The sequence below is a fragment of the Taeniopygia guttata genome, chromosome 1A (genome assembly GCF_048771995.1).
Source record: "Taeniopygia guttata chromosome 1A, bTaeGut7.mat, whole genome shotgun sequence".
In the NCBI taxonomy this organism is placed as follows: Eukaryota; Metazoa; Chordata; class Aves; order Passeriformes; family Estrildidae; genus Taeniopygia; species Taeniopygia guttata.
The window spans coordinates 50,500,382-50,516,816 of NC_133025.1; the positions used below are offsets into that span (position 1 = coordinate 50,500,382).

At 47.2% G+C, this 16,435-nt stretch overlaps 1 protein-coding gene across 5 annotated transcripts in view; it reads left to right on the forward strand.

Annotated features, from left to right (window-relative positions):
* The first annotated feature begins 3,437 nt into the window (after window positions 1–3,437).
* RBFOX2 (RNA binding fox-1 homolog 2) overlaps window positions 3,438–16,435 on the forward strand; it is a 171,150-nt gene continuing 158,152 nt past the window's right edge. For 2 of the 5 annotated variants that reach the window (XM_030263083.4, XM_041713563.2), the window contains exon 1: window positions 3,438–3,930. In XM_030263083.4, the coding sequence (XP_030118943.1) occupies window positions 3,736–3,930 (195 nt within the window). In that variant the 5' untranslated portion in view covers window positions 3,438–3,735. The remainder of the gene's footprint in view (window positions 3,931–16,435) is intronic. The other 3 variants (XM_030263088.4, XM_030263091.4, XM_030263089.4) reach the window with 3 other exon arrangements.

Here is a 16,435-nt window from a genome sequence, read left to right on the forward strand (position 1 = left end):
GACAGCTGCCAGCACCTTTGCGTCACAGTGACATATTGATGTTGGCGTTGTGCCGCTGCTTGGGCACTGGCATCCTCCTGGCACACGGTTTGGGCCAGGTGACAAGGTCTTTGGATTTTGCTGACTTAGGTTATGTATTATATTTTCAGCTGTGTACTAACTGGTTACAAGAAAAGGCAGCTTCTGCTAGTAAAATTTTGTAGCAAATTGCTGCCTGAGATAAGGATGAAGAAACCTTTACGCACACTAGTTACTACTGAAAGCTTCATCGCCGCTTCCTGCGAAACCAGGACCAAAGTCCAGGCTGAAACTCTGCCTTGGCGGCAGTTCATCACCTGTGGGAGTACTGCTGTGAGGAGGAAGAGCATTTGGCTTCAGAGGTTTGTCTGACTGGACAGAAACAGCAGGGCTGGGCAAGGCACTAGAACCCACCTGACCCACTTAACAGAGAGACAAAATCCTCCATGAAGGAGAGGAACAAAGCTGCTGGAGGCTGAAAGGGCAAGAGAGAGTTGGTCAGCAGGGTGAGATATGGTGTGTAGATGATGGAAGCAGCAAGAAACAGTTCTCAGTTGATTTCTATACCTTATAGCCAAAGGCTAATAACTGAGTTTGTGCCTCTTTTCATGTCTGTACCTTAGAACCTTCATGAGTCACTTCCTCTGTTCCATTCAAGCACCTTCTGGGACCCAGCCCTTTGTACTTCCATTTCAAACCAGGCATCCTGATGCCACCTGATTTCCTGCTCAGTGGGAGCACCAGCACATGTTTCTCCAAGGAATCTCTTCAGAAGATGTCCTTCTGGTGGGAGGAAACCACCACAATTTTATTCTAAAATTACATTAATCTGTTCAGGAAAGATATACTCTTCATACCAATTTCTGGGAACTCTCTGCAAGGAGAACATATTTTAGGATTACCTCTCTTTGATCTGTCAAAGACAAAGTTCTAGTAAGCGCTCTGCAAATTTGCCCATGAAATCACAGCATATAGGAGCCTTTGGCAAGAGTGCTGTGCAGCAGTGGAAGGGTTAACAGAGGAGTCAGCTGTCTATTTAGTATGTCTCAGATGTCACATACAAATACCTAAAAGGCAGCTGGGTTGTGTGAAAGGAAATCAACGGATTAAGATTGTGTCTAAGATCAAAAGCTTTTTTGTGACTTCAGGAATGCCTCATATCCCATCTGTAAAATGGAGATAATACCTATCCCACAAACATACCATGAAGATAAATTAATTAATCTTATTTTAAGAGGAAATGGAAAGATCTGGATAAATGGTAGTGTGTAGTAACACAGAAGTAGTGTCAGAAAGCTCACAATGGCACAGAGCGTGGCAGTGGGCAGGTCACTTTGGCAGGAAGGCACAGGATCCCCCTCAGCTCTTCCCTGCACCACAACTCAGGGTGCTCTGTGCTCTGTGCTCTGTGGTGGTCCTGGCTCCTCCCCTGGCAGGCTGCATTCCACAGCCAGTTGAAAATGCCTCACCCAGGTATTTGCCTATGGCACTGCCAGCTCTGCCAGGAGCTGCCCTGCAGCACAGACCATGTGCACACAGGATGCGAGGGAGAACTGGCAGCAGCTTTGGCACCTGCATGGCAGGAGATGGTGGAAATGGAGTTAGGAGAAAGGGAAGAGAAAAATGGAAGCTGGGCACAATAAGTCAACTCCTTTCTTTGATATCCCCAAGGGAAGTGTCGGACAGACACTCAGTTACCACAGCGAGAGGAGTGCTACCAAGATTTCTCTCCAAACTGTTTATTCCTAACTTGTCTGAAGGTTGAAGCCTTCTGCAGCTCCTCACAGGCAATACCTTAACCTGGACCATTCATGTAGAATCCCTCATCAAAATTAGGGGAGGAAGAGAAATACAGAAACACTGCTTTTCTCTGTATGAGCAGCATCCCAGTCATGAGAATTTCAGCTTCTTTCCAAGCCAAGAATGGACTGAACATGTTCCTTCAGTGTTGTTTGACAGTCTGGCTCATTTTATCAAACCCAGTCAAGATGAATGAGACATGTGTTTACCCTTGGTGGGTGAGCAGACAAAAGCTGCATGTAATTGTCTTCTGGGTGCCTGCCACTCCATGGGGATTTGCAATCATTTTGAAAAAAAGAGATTTCCCCCGTCACTGGAGGAGACAAGCTGGCACCTCAGCAGAAAACATAACACTTAAAATAGCTTTCAACGTGGCCTTGAGAACTATTTTTGGATGAGGAAAAATGTGGTGTAAGGGAAGACTGGAGTCATGTATGGTAACTGTCACTCAAAACGAAAGGCTCTATAATTTCACGAAGATCAACAGATGTAGCACATACAGGGAATGTGGAACACTAAGATAATCTAACCGGTCCCCAGGCTTTGTTACACATGGTGATATTCAAGAAGTCAAGAAAGGCTTCCTCACACCGACCAACTCCATTTTTAGTTTCTTCCCTTTTCTCCAAATTGTTGGCAGGCAGGAGTGGCATTCCCATCCCATAATCAAGCCAACCACAGATTTGTATTATGATTTTAGGATTAGTTCTCCATCAAGTTGCCATGGCTGCCAGACTACGTTCAGGACAACACAGGCTGCCTATGCCTTCCTCATTCTAGAGCAGATATTGTCCACAGTGCTACCAGATAGCAGCTGAAAAATAAAATCAACTTTATGTTTTGGTTGAGGATCCCAGATTTGTTCCTCAAGATCAAAAATGTGGAGACACACAAAAGGGCTGACAAACAGGCTTTGGGTTCTTGTAGACTGGTGTCTCCATCTGGCTGGAAGTCATATGCAGCAGAAAAAATGAGGAGATATATTTATATGTATATAAGTGCAGGAGAAACTCACGGAAGCCATTAGGGACAGGAAACCCGTGCAGTCCCTTTCTCAAGAAATCAGATGTGCTCTGGGGCTGGGAGGTGAGCCCTGGAGTGAGGTGCAGGGCAGAGGCCTGGGAAAGGCCGGGAAGAACACAATGCCCGAGTGGTGCGAGGCTGTGCAGAGCGGGGATACGGGCACGGAGCTGGCACCACATCCCCTGCTGCTGGATCCTCCTGGAGCGGGGGCCAAACCGGTACCCATCACCCCAGATTCGCCTCACTTCTTTACAGAAGCGCTGCGGAAACCTCACGCCGAGAGGCAACTCTGCGCCAGCGGGGCCGGGACCCAGCCAGCCCGGGAGGAGAGACCCGGCTCTGCCCGAGGGCTGGGTGCCCGCACTGCCACGGCCCAAGTGACCGCCGCAGCCCCGCCGGGGGTCCCGCACCACCGCGAGTCCCCAGAGGGCGGCCGCGGCCCGGCCCGCGGCGGGCTGGGCGCAGCCCCGCAGCCGAGCGCGGCGCGGCCGAGCCGAGCGGCCATTTCCCGCCGCCCCGTGCGGCTCCGCGGCGCCCGGAGCCCCGCGCCGGCCCCGCCCCGCCCCGCGCTCCGCCCGCGGCCCGCCCCGCCCGCCCCGCCCGGCGCCGCCGCCGCCGCCGCCGAAGGTTTCCGAGCGGGGGTCGCGCTGCTCCGGCGGCGTTTCCGGAGATTGCCGAGGGGCTCCGGCCCCTCCCCAGCCGCCGCCGAGCCCGTGACCGAGGCGCTCCGGTGGGTCGGAGCCCGGCGCGCCCGCTGCTGCTCCGGTCGCGGCGCGGGGTTCGCCGCCCTCCTCCTTCTCCTCCTGCCGCGCCCGCTCCTCCGGCAGCGCCGGGCGCCGCGGTGACAGAGCGGGGCGATCGGGGCGGGGGGCGGCCGGGGCTCCGGCGGCGCGGATGGCGGAGGGCGGCCAGCCCCCGCAGCAGCAGCAGCCACAGCCGCAGCTCCTGGCCGGCGGCGGCGCGGGGTCCGCCCGCGGCGTGAAGCGGGAGCCGGAGCTGGAGCAGCCCATGCCCGGCGGGGACGGCGCGGAGGGCGGCCACAGCAAGCGGCTGCGGACGGAGGCGGAGGCCGACGGCGGCGGCATGCAGGTAGCGGGCAGGGCCGGGCCGTCCCCGGTTCTCCCTCCCCGGGGCTCGGCCGGGCCGGGCCGCGTTTGATTTCGGTTTGCGGGATGCGGCGCGCTGCGCTCGGGCGTGCGGCCCTTTCCCCGCGGGCAGCCAGGCGAGCGGGGCTGGGCTCCCCCCGGGCTCCCCGGGCCGAGCCCGGCGGCTCCCGGGGGCGCAGCCAGCACGTGGGGCGGCGGCGCGGGGCCCAGGGGAGCCGCCGCCGGGTCCGGCGCCCCGGGCACCGCCGGGCAGCCCGGGGAGGCCGCGGTGTCGGGGCCGGGTGCGGGACACCGGCAGCGCTCCGCGGCCGGCGAGGTTTACCCGCGGCGCCTGGGGCTTGTACGGCTCCAGGAGAAATCCCAGGTGCTGCCTGGGAAGCGGGGTAGTGGGGCGTCTGCTGTGTTGGTTCAGAATCCCACGTTTCTGTCGTCTCCTGCCTGCGCGGTTTGATCGTCCCCAAAACATCGCTTGTTTCAGGTGCGTTGGCCTTTGTGTTTGTGGGGTGATGCTGCCAAGGTGTTTCTGCCTCCCTTTGTCTGGGTGTTGTGGAGGGTTGTTTTATTATGGCAGTTGCACTAGCCTTTGCTGCTTCTGTCTCTCGTGATGAGGATATCAGAGCTCTTTGGAAACAGAGTGATTTATTCATCTGTGCTTGTTTCTCTTCTCACCTTTTCTGGGGTTGGTAAGCGCTCCTGGCTTTCCAAAGGGAGCATCCTATTCTTTCCATGGTGCTTCTTATCAAAATGTCAAATGCTGGCCCACACTCTTCCCTTTTTATTTCCCAGGCTGTCCCCAGTTTTCATGTTCAAAAATTATTTATTTTTAAGGAGTTTGTGGCAGGAAGGTTTTGTTTGTGGTTCTGTCTGATGTTCAGCCTTTCATGGTGGTCTCTCCACCCCACAGCATTGTGCTTTCCCAAGTGTGGCCTGAGCACTTGCTGGAGCTTCATACCCAAGTGCTGCTGCCTGTGCTCTCCCAAGGGCAGTGAAAATCGTGCAGTGCTCTTTTATCCCTTCAAGTAGTGTGTCCTCCCACACATAGGTGTCAGGTATGACTCAGGCAGTGTGTACAATTGCAAGGAGAAAGATGCTCAGCATCGGAGTATTTATACAGTGTGTCTTGCTAGGAGTTATGAATGAGTGCACAAGCATGCTGCCATGAAATTCTTCCAGCTCTTCAGAGTTGAACTGAGGCAGAGATCCTGTGTAGTTACAGAAGGTGCACCAGTTTACCCTGCATGTAGTGGTTTAACTGGCTGGTTTTGATATAAACCTGGGTAAATAACTGAAAATTGCCCATGAAGGGTCTTGGGCTGGTTTAGCAAAAGTCTGGGTTTTTTTGTTTGTTTGTTTTTAATTGCAAATTAGTACAGTTTCTCTACAGATAAAAGACTCCCCCCTATATTTACATTGAAATGTGTCTTGTCTGTTTCATGAATAACGCAAGATTGTAAGATTGCAGTGTTCAACCATGGGGCTACAACAGTGTGTGTGTGAAGCAGTGTGTGTAATGCTGGTGGTCATGATAGTAGGAGTTAATTGTGGAATTAATTAGCAGAAAGCTGAGGTTTATTTCTGTACCAAATAGTGGGAAACAGTGGAGAAATTAGGTGAGGTGCAATTATTGGAGCCCAGTTTTTAAGTGTGTCTGTAGTCAGTGTAGCTGTTCTTCAGGTTAGGCTACCCATATTGTACTTATTTGGCATTTTTCATTTTAATCTTTCCATATCTATGTATATGGAAAGATTTTTCAATCCTTTTATTATAAAATATTAAAACAAACATATATATGTGTGTATGTGTACAAATACATACCATCATTTGGAACTAGGTGATCTTTAAGATCCTTTCTAACCAAACTATTCTATAATTCTATGTCCAGAAGTTTCCTTTGACCTTTTTTTTTTGGTTTTAAAAACTGTAGTTTATATATTTGGAGAATCTTCTCATGTTTGCAAGCAAGAAGTACCAAATTAGAAGCCAAACTTACCAGTAACATCAGAGGTAGGAAAATATTTTCTTTAATGTTTGGGAAATTCAGTATCTTTTTTCCTTAAAAGACAAAACACAAGATTGCCCTTCATAAGGATTTCTGTTCAGATAGTGCCTTCTTTTGAAGTACCTTATTTTAGAATAACAGCTACTTTTTAGTAAATCCTCTATGTTGAACTGTATGTAATGCTTACAAGAGTAATAAAGAGCCTATTCTTTGATGTTTTTTTTTTCCTCTCTCTCTTATGTACTAGAGGCTTTCCGAAAGCTGGAAATAAGACCAGCAATAGTTGTACCTTGTTTTTCCTGGAGATCCTGTCAATTTTCTACTTCCTGTTCCAGAGCCACGGGTTGTTGCTGTGTAAACTTGGTGACCTCATGTCTCTGGGCTGATAGCAAGGAATCACGGAATGCTGTACCCACCACCATTTCTTCTTTGAATAACCTGTACCTACCAGTGGCTCAGGATATAAACACAGTGTGTAACGCTGAAATAAATAATTTAGCTGTAGAAATTACTAATGTAGCTGTAAAACGAATAGATTTTTAGGGGCTCTATTAGCATGAAATATCAAAACTAGGCTATAGGAATATAAGCCAGTAGCTAGTTATTAAGACTTTGGGGCTGGGGTTGCCTAAAAGCTTCGAGTAGCCCTTAGATTTACTGGGCTTCTTGTTTTCTGCTGTCTCAGGCCAGCATGCTCAGACAGCTTATGCAGTTAGGGTTTCATTATCTAATCCATCTTTGATCAGGCTGGATAAATGGTGTTTGGCCAGTGCTGATCTTGTTAGGAGGGTGGTGTAAAGCTGCTTGAGTTGGGATTGGGACAAATCGGATCATGGCTGCTATCTGCTTCTGGGACATATTTCAGTTAATCGTGGCGTGGGAGGAAAAGGTCTACCAGGAACTGCTGGGTTTTAGCTCTCTCTGTTCCAAAAATGGCAAAAGTCAAATGCTACCGGCCAGGAATGTCACCTGGAAGTATTTGGATAGGTTTGTAAGCTTTGGAAGTAAAGGGTCCCAAAGGTACTGCTGATATAACTGTATAAATACTAGCAAGGAACTAACTCATGCTCTGTTTGCCGACTTGGATGACTGAATCATTTGGATCAGCTTGTTGATCTGGGTAAAAATAATGCCTAACACAGGGGAGAAGACAAAAAAAGAAAGCTATATTAGCTTAAGTCACTTGTGAAACTGTACTGAAATGCAGTTGTTGATGCAGCTGTATTTGCTTCTTGTCAGAAAATACTGACTGCTGCACAGATGGAAGAGAAAGTACCCTTGCAACAATCTCTCTCCTCCTCTGTTCCTTGTGTGATGAAAGATGAGAAGTGTTGTGGCTATCTGGGAAGTGTCCCTTTCTCTTTGAAACTGCAGACAAGGGTGTAATCCCAAGGTGCTCTTTTTGTCTTCCCCTTCCAGGTGCTAGAGGTGTACCAGACAGTTTACACTGCTGAAAAAGTTACTAAAATATCTTGCCCCTGCTTTGCATGGGGTTGAATGAGTTAATCCATTCCTCTTTTAGTCCCCAAGCTGAATTTTGATTTAACTTTTTTATGGGGTCTAGGCTGGTTAGTAAATTAAAATCATACTTGGTGGTAATACATGGGTGGAATTAGATGCAAGGTGTGAAAAGAAGTAATCCTTGTTCCTCTTTCATGAATGAGATGTGTGCTCAGTATCCCTGGGTATTTGGGAAAATGACTCTCCTTGCAACCCTGAGCTTGGCCAACTGGTCAGGACAGACAGTTCATGCAGCTGTGGTCTGTGCCTTGCCCAGTCCACATAAACCTTTAGTGGCAGCAATGAGTGGTGACTTTGTGTTGTCATTCAGCCATGTCAGCACAGGGTTCATAAAGATGACTAGTGGTGTTGAGATCAGTCCCCTGTGACTAAAAGATGATGTAATCGACGATAAGTCTTTGCTCCGCAAGAAAGTCTGCTGTCTCTCATCGTACTGTTAGCCAGAAGATGGTCTGTGACACCCTCTACCAGCCTGACTTCTTCCCAGCACAGTGACTGGAAGCCTTGAACTGCAGAGTGCCCCAGAAAGGGGAGAGTGGGGACATGACTGGTGTTTCATGACAACCGGTGTCCTTGTTCAAGCTGTGGCCTGGTTGTGGTGCTCTAGAGGATGGCAAGAAAGCAATCTGCTGATAATGTTTAGATAGGTTTGATTTTACAAGAGGGCTGACTGGGATTGTAATTGAGATGGGGGCAGTGAAGAACAGCTTTTGTGCTGTGAGGGACCCTTTGGAAGTCTGTATTTTTAAATCTTACACAAGAGAACATCTAGTTCCAGTAAATTGTGGAAAAGCTCTGTAATCAGGTTAGCTTTTTCCTCCCTCTTATTTTTCATGGTATGACTATCTTTGTAAAGAGGTGCAGAGCAATGCAGGGGGTACAAGATATTATAGTACAAGAAATGACATTTCAGTCTTTCGACCCCTGCCTTGGATCCAGGATGAGGTTTCCTGGGATGCTGTTTCAACAAAGTATTGCTGGTGTGATGAGATGTAATGAATCACCTCTAAGTTTGTTGTTGTTTCTCTGTTTTCTTTTGCCCTTTGTTTTTTAAAATATTTGAATGTTATGAGTTAGACTTGACACAGTCTGGGAAAACTTAGAAAATCTCCAGTTCAAAGAAAACCTTTGGCAAACAGACTGAAAGTTGGGATTTTAGAGTTGTTAAGAGTGCTTTAATGTTGGTTCTTTTCTTGCCATATTTAGGAAAATGGAAAGCCCAAGTGAAGTATTCTGTGTGCTTTAGTACTCCTTCCGGCTCTCTCAGTATTTCTCTGTAGATTCCAGAGGTTTGTGTTTAAAGGTGATGGCCACGTTTGAGAGGTTGGAAGCCAAACAGATCTGGCTCTACTGGAGATGGTTTCCTTCTGCATATGTGTACCAGCTGTAGACAAAAGCTTTTTATTTTTCCTTTCAAATTCCCGTTTAGAAGCACGAGTGCTCTGGTATTTTGCAGGAGGCCTGGTCTCTCCCTTGCATGTTGGAAAGGTTGCCCACCTAGCTGAGTTTGGAGCTCCCAGGCACATCCTGTGGAATGCCCTCTGTCGGCTGTTCCTCCCAGTGATGCAGCAAGCAGGGCCCCTGCCTTGCCCTTCTGCACTGGGGGCTTGCCCTTCTGTGTTCAAGGTTGTCTCAGAGATGTGCTGGTCACTGAAGGTTTAGCAGCTGTATTCCTGTGCTGGCTTCGTGCTTTACTGTGACTGCCCTTTCAGCCACTGCTGCAGCGAGGCTGGTGGCAGCAGGAGTACCAGAAGACATGAGATGCAAAGGAGGCAGCAGTAAAATAAAATAAAATGAATCGACTGCTTCATTTGCACTAGAGGTAGGGAAGCCAAACTGAAGTTGAGATGGATCTGAACACGATTCTGTGTGTGGTCTGTGGCCCCCTGGAAACTGCTGCTGAAGGACATACCCCTCTTAGCTTAGAAAAATAAAGCCTGTTGTTAGCAGTGTTTGGTTGGCTTCACAGAAACCTCTGTCCCTCTGGAAAATGTTAGGAATCACATTAGTTGAAGATGTTTTAAAACCTGTCAGTCTATGCTGCTGACTTGCCTTGTGGCACTCAGCAAACCTTAGTTTTTGTATGAAGTCAAAGAGAAGGGCAGATGTTTTTGTTGTCTGGAAATCTCTTATTTAATTTGCCCGTCTCTGATATTACTTGACCTTCTGTCTGTGTGTTTGCTGTTGAAAAGCAGTGGCTGAGGGATCAGAGGAACATCCAGAAGAGAAGTGAGAGAAGCAATTAGAGGTAACGAGTTCCAGTTCATTGAAGCATTCTGTTGATCTACATCTTACAGTTGTATTGAGTGGACACCTGAGTGTAGCTGTCATGAGATAATCCCAATGTTTAGGGATTAGAGCTGCTTGACTGCATTTTGGGCCTTAACTCCCTTTGCTCTCCAGTAAATTTAATTTTGCTAGCAATCTTTTGTAAATTCAGTTTGAAGGATGTGTATATATTTTCCCCAGCATGCTTCCCCCTCCCTCTGCTTTTCTTTCTTGCATGCATCTCATTTTTTCCAGGTTGAGTTAGAGATACTTGTAGGAGCCAAATCCAACAATGGCAGGGACTGGATGAAAGAGTCCTCAGCAGTCCCGGACCATGCCACCCTCTTGACCCTGCAGTGTTCCCTGTCAGGGCTCTGCCAAGCTGTCCTGCTGAGCTGTGTCTGGCTACCTCTCCTGCAGGAAAGCTTTGCTGAGAAAGGTCATGTAGTTTTCTAGATTTCTAACCTGTGTTCTGGGTTCTGGAAGATTTCCAGGGTGTTTGTGAACCATTCCAGTCTCTCTCTCATTTGGCTTGTCACATGTACATACAGCATCTATCTAAATCACCCCTGTCATCTCTCTTGCTGGGCCAAAAGACATGAGACTCCAACTCCTTAGCAGTGATAGGAGGCATTTAAGTGGCCACAAAGAAAGAAAGGTTGTATACAAAAGACCCTTTGTTTAATGAGCAGCATCAGCTGAACTAGAGCTGGATCCAACATCAGCTTGGGCAGAGCAGGAAACTTTGGCAATTTCTGTCAGCTCACTTGGTATGACATTGGTGGTCAGTCAGCTATGCCACTGTGCCGGCTCCTAACCTTTGGAGTGTGGGCAGAGGGTACTTGTGGTTCACACTGATTAGAAAAGAGGCAATGAGATCTTCTACTTGGATAGGACAGTGGGATTCAGGCTGGCATGTTTTTGAAGTGGCTGTGTGTTACTGGGGCCATTGCTTATGTTTGCCTGTATCTAGGAGAGTTCATGGTGCAGAAAGATGTGGATGCTTGCCTCAAAGAGCATGGAATTGAGCACTTGTTGCTGTTCTTGCATGACTTTATCTGCTCATAATTGCCTCAGCAATAATGCAGGTATTAGCATAGAGATCAGGAAGAAGCTGCACCAAGTTAAGGGGCACAAAACCCTCATCATGTCAGCACTTTTTCCCTCTGACTGTGCATAGCTAAATTTCTTTTAATAGAGAGGCTAAAGAATCAACCTTATGTGCCTTTTCTGTGTGTCACAAATATCAAAATACGCTCCCCAGAGGCCTTTGAGGCCTTGGGATCTGGATCCGTCTCAGGTTTCTTCAAGGGACTGGAGCACTGTGCACTTTAAACTGAGGCTTTCTGCACAGCTTTCCCACTGTTATTTCTGTAGGAGATTCTTGCAGAAATTTGGAGTGATTGTCACTGTTGAGGTGATGCCCAGGAAGAAAATCCCACCAAGGCATCACTAAAAAGCCTTGATTTAGTGCTGTGTGGGCTGAAGGGAGCCTCTAGCTGGGATCCTGGTGCTATAAATTGCTGCTTGTGGTTGCTGTTCTCCTGCCTGGACAGGGGTGGGAAGGTCGCCTTTCCCTCCAGCCTGCTCACTGACCTCGGGCAGTGAGGCAGGGGGAAGGTCAGGCCAGGCTCTGCCCAGCTGCAGGGCTGGGCACCTTCTTCCTGGATCCCCAGATCTGCAGGTGGAGTAGCCAAGCACGTCTCTCTGAGCAGCACCTGAGGGAGATGCGGCTCCTGAGCCATCTCTGTCTGGCTCTTTGATTTTATTTTGTTCTGTGTCTTTGTTTCCCTTTTGTGGGAAGAAGAAATAAGGGGAAGTGTAAGCAATGGCTTCTTCATTACCCTTTGTACTCTGCTGTCCTGGATAGCAGATCCATCAGAGGGCTCTTTCTTACCCTTATTTAGTGTTAAAAGCCCTGTGTAGCTTTGGAGCAAAGCTGGGTCAGGATGGAGTAGGTCTTGTAGGTGCTTCTCCTTGCCTGTAGGCACTAGTTCTTAAAGCTCAGCTTTGGAGTGACCTGGGGTTGTTCCTGGGATTAAAGACCCCTCTGAGTGGTGCTGCTTCTGCTCCCATGAGTAGGACCAGCCACCCAGCCTGGGGAGATCCAAAAGGTTCATTCAGGGAAGGAAGCCCAGGCTGTGATGTTGCTGCAGCAGGTGGAACCGTGGGGCATGCCAAAGGAAGTGGAGGCTGGCAGCATGGTATGGGCAGATGTCCTGGGGCTGTTGGCATGTATGAGGGTGGGAGACAAATGTCTGTGTTACAGTGGCCTCAGGAATGATCTGAATCATGGAGGAAACTGAGGCAATAAATTGTATGCAATACTGCTGCTGATTTGCAGCAGCAGATCTGAATGTCTCTTGGACAGCCTGCAGGAGAATCCAGCTGGCTTCTGAAGCACCTGCCCATCCTGTTATTTGTTTTGTCCAAAGCAGAAGTTGAAGTGTGTGGAAATGCAGAATGCTCTCAGTGCTCTAGTTCTAGGAAGAGGTGTGCAGCTCTGCCGTGGTGCTGGAGTTACGTTTGTCCTGGATGGTCTGGAACTGCAGGTGCCGTCTCCTCCATGCAGAGGATTGAGGAGACAGAATGTGCCAGGGTGAGAACCTGTGCACAGCAGGCTGCAGCTGGAGAAACTTTAATTCCTGGTGCATCCTCATTGAAGGGGCTGGAACTCATAGCCAGTAATTGGCCAGCAGGAGAATGTGACAAGAAGGCATCATGTGAGGTCATAATTATGTGTTCATACCTTTTATGTTTTTAGAGATGACTTCATCTCCACAAGTGCAGCAAATGGATAGTGCTCACTGAAGCGCTATTAAACTTAATGTAACCAGTTAAAATGGGTGTAAGGTCAGGTTTTGGACTATCCAATATTTCATTTCTTCTCTTTCATCCCATGTATGACTCCAAACTGAATATACTGCAGATAACCTAAACCTTGTACTGAATACAGACCTATTAATTTTTAATAGTCTCTTTTACAGTACTCACCACTGTAGTGTGGGTACTTCACAGGTACTTATGATTTTATTTCTTAGTTTCCTAAGAGGTAGAAAAGGTATACTGTCTCTTACTGTGGAAGTGGGGTATTGAAGTACCTGGTAGTAAGGCCAGTTTTGCAAAAAAAAAAAAAAAAAAAAAAAAGGGATTGATGTTTACAATTTAATTTATTTTTACTTGTATTTTTGATTGTAGCTGGGGCTTTTTTATTGAGGTCGAATTTTGGTGATGTTTAATCCTTGATCTACAGCTTGCTACAGCTTCCATTATATATATGATGTCTCCTGCTTCTGTAGGCTGATCCTTAAGGGTGTCATGTTGGGCAGATGTACAGTGATGTTGTCTTTATCTTAGAACCCAGCAGAATAGCTTGAATTAAGGCATTTGGTCAGCATCATAGTGAAATTTTACTTGGAAGATAAGGTTTGAAATCTAACTAACTTTTTAAGTAGAATGGATGCTGCTTGTCTTAAACTACAAAACCACCTAACTTTTGGTGTCTGCATCTGTTTATACTGCTCAGAACACAGCACTTCTTAGGCTTGAATGAAGCAGGAGTTAGGAAAAAGCACATAATCGTGATTTGTTGTAACATCCCTGCACATGAGGAAACACTGGAAGCTGCATGGATAGTTGCTATTTTTTAATCTGCAGCCCTTGACTTTTGTAGTTGTTATTTTAGGAGAAAATGTAGCTACACTGCCTTTTGAGTTAAAAAGCATGTTTTGGTCTGTTAAGCAAAGAGCTGCTGTGTGGATGGCAAAGGCAGGAACTGGCTCCTGATCCATCCCTGTGCTGGCTCCCAATGGGATCTGGCAGCTCTCCCTATAGTTGGGACACAAGTCTCAGCATAGTTGCTTGTGGGGTCAGCAAGGAGGACAGAAGCATGTTTGCTGAGGAGACTTTGTGACACATTAGGGCTGCAAAGGAATCCTGCCACTTGGGATACAGGTGTCTCGGGTGAAAAGTACCTGGCTGATCATTGACTTGGTATCTCCTTTTCATTTTCTGAATAATGAATCCTTCATGAATCCCATCACTGCCTGCTTTTTATTGCTTCTACATGGATGTTCATGGATGTTTACTTAGCTGAGTAAAGGGTGGGCCAGAATTGTGTTATAGGGCTGGGGTTTTGTCACCTTCAGAGAGCCCCAGGCAACAAACCTAGTTTTGGGCTGGATGCCTGATCTTACTGCTAGGATTGTCAGCCTACAACATTGGAAGTAGTACAAAGCCGTAGAGGAGGAATAAACACCCCATCCCACTGCTTTTTGGAAAAAGGATATGAAGACCAACCTGGCAGTGCCTTCTTTGTGCCTCTGCATGTGTTACGGGAATTCCCATTGCCTTAAAGTGCGGGGAGAAGATGAAGCTGGTGTCCTCTCCAGAGCTCACATGAATCCAGTGGAGACCTGGCATCTGCTAGTGTTGCCAGCTGGATCTAGCAGGTTTTTCCCAATCTAACCTTTATACCTAAACACTGCTTGGGAAAGTCTGACTTCCTGGGCTGGTTAGATTTCCCTAAGAGTGGTGGTCTTTGTGCCAAGTGCCTCATGCTGTGAGAACTGGGATGTCACGATCACAGACAGGGGAGACAAGGCCATCATTGTCGATGGTGGGATGGACTCAGCAGGAGGTGACAGTGGCATTTGGGAATAGTGCTGTCTGTGTGATGGTTAGATATCAACCATGGGCCAGAGAACACTTCAGAGAAGAGGAGGAGGAAATGGACCAACTGTGGATTTTGATTGTCAGATAGAGGGTTACAATGGAACTTCACTCTGTGATGTTTCTATCTGTTGTGCTTTAATCTTAAGCCCCACACAGCTGCTCACTCCTTCCCGCTGGCATGGGGGAGAGAATCAGAGACTAAAAGTCAAAAACTTGTGGGTTGCGATAAGGGCGGTTTAACAGGTAAAGCAAAAGCCACACATGCAAGCAAAGGAAAGCAAGGAATTCAGTCACCATTTCCCACGGGCAGGCATTCAGCCATCCCCAGGGAAGGTGGGGCTTCATCGTGTGTAATGGTGATTTTGGAAAACAGACTTCACTCTGAAGTGAGTGCAGTTGTCCTGCCTTTCTCATTCTTCCCTCAACTTTATATGCTGAGCATGATGCCCTGTGGTACGGAATATCCCTTGGGTCAGTTGGGGTCAGCTGCCCTGGCTGTGTCCCCTCCCAACTTCTTGTGCACCCCCAGCCTCCTTCTCACTGGTGGGATGAAGCAGAAAAGGCCTTGACTCTGTAAGCACTGCTCAGCAGTAACTAAAACATCCCTGAATTATCAGCACTGTTTCCAGCACAAATCCCAAACACTGCCCCGTAACAGCTACTGTGAAGAAAATTAACTCTGTGAAAGCCAAAACCAGCATACAATCTGTCCATCCCTTCTCTCAGTGCTCACTTGTGACCTGTCAATTCTGTTGTAATGGATGTGGTGCATAAGGCTAAGACTGATATTTGAGTATATATTATCTGACCACTTGATACTTGTTAATATACTTATATATATGTCTTTGTGTGGCTTTGCCAGGAAATTGAAATTATGTTCACAGTTAGGTCTGGTTTTTGTGTTTGTCCCCTAATCAGATCCTTCTAGGAAAGGCTTGCTGCATTTCACCATCTTGCCTGAACTCTTCTGGCTTTCAACAGGAATATCATATAGTCAGTGCTAAATGCTACAATTTCAGAAAAATAAGTTTTATCTGTTGATAAATCTCAGATTCACACCACTAAGAATTCTTCATGCTTTGTGTTCTGCCTTAAAACCTCTGTCTGTAGGTCTGATAACATATCTGAGTGTATCTCTCTCTTTCAGCCAGACCAATGTATAAGTTCTCCTAGGGATGGTTGTTTCCCATGGGGAAGGTGTTGACTTGAGTAGATGGAGGTGCTATGAGACTTCTTGTGTGTGTATTTTCCTCCTGTTATATATTGATTAAAGGGTTAAGTAAGAATTCTTTCTTTGCTGGTCAGTGGGTTGATGTTTTCATCTTGGGCGGTATCAGGTATTTGTGACAGCTTTGCATATCAGGAGTAGCATGAGTTGGGTTTGCTTCAACCACTACCCCTTTAAGGACTAGGAATTCTTTGATGAGTGATTACACTTAACTCTGGACTCTTAGTTGATGGATGTGATGGAGCATGTCCATGTTCCTTGGGAAGGTTTCCTTAAATAGGCATGACCTTTCTAGTGAAAACGGGAACATAGTTTTTGCTTTTCCCCCCTCCCAGCATGTTATTTATTTAATTTTTGGACCTCATGATTACTGCAGACATTTATCATAGGAGTAGCTCATAGGCTTGGTAGCTTCATGGTGCAGAATTTGGCAGCTCCATTGTTCCAGCATTTGTTCCATCCTTTCTGTAGTAGCCACTGTTTTTGACCTTTGGTAACCTGGTTCTCCTTTCTATCCTTTCTGGCATCCAAAACTCTGAGGCATCAGAGAAAGACTAGCCAGTTTGCATGTTTTAATATGTAGATGGGGAGTGGATAGTGATTCGGTAGATCTGGATCATCCTATATTCTTGTTTCTGTTGGTTTTCAGTACATGTGTGGAATCTGCAAGCAAATTGGAGAGAATGGTCTTGTTACCTCAGAATGAGGAACCCTCTGACTGTGACTTGAATGTGATGACAGTCTGCCTGAAGTAGTGCCTGTCCCTGACCATCCTTGGGAAGTGTAGCAGGAGATGGA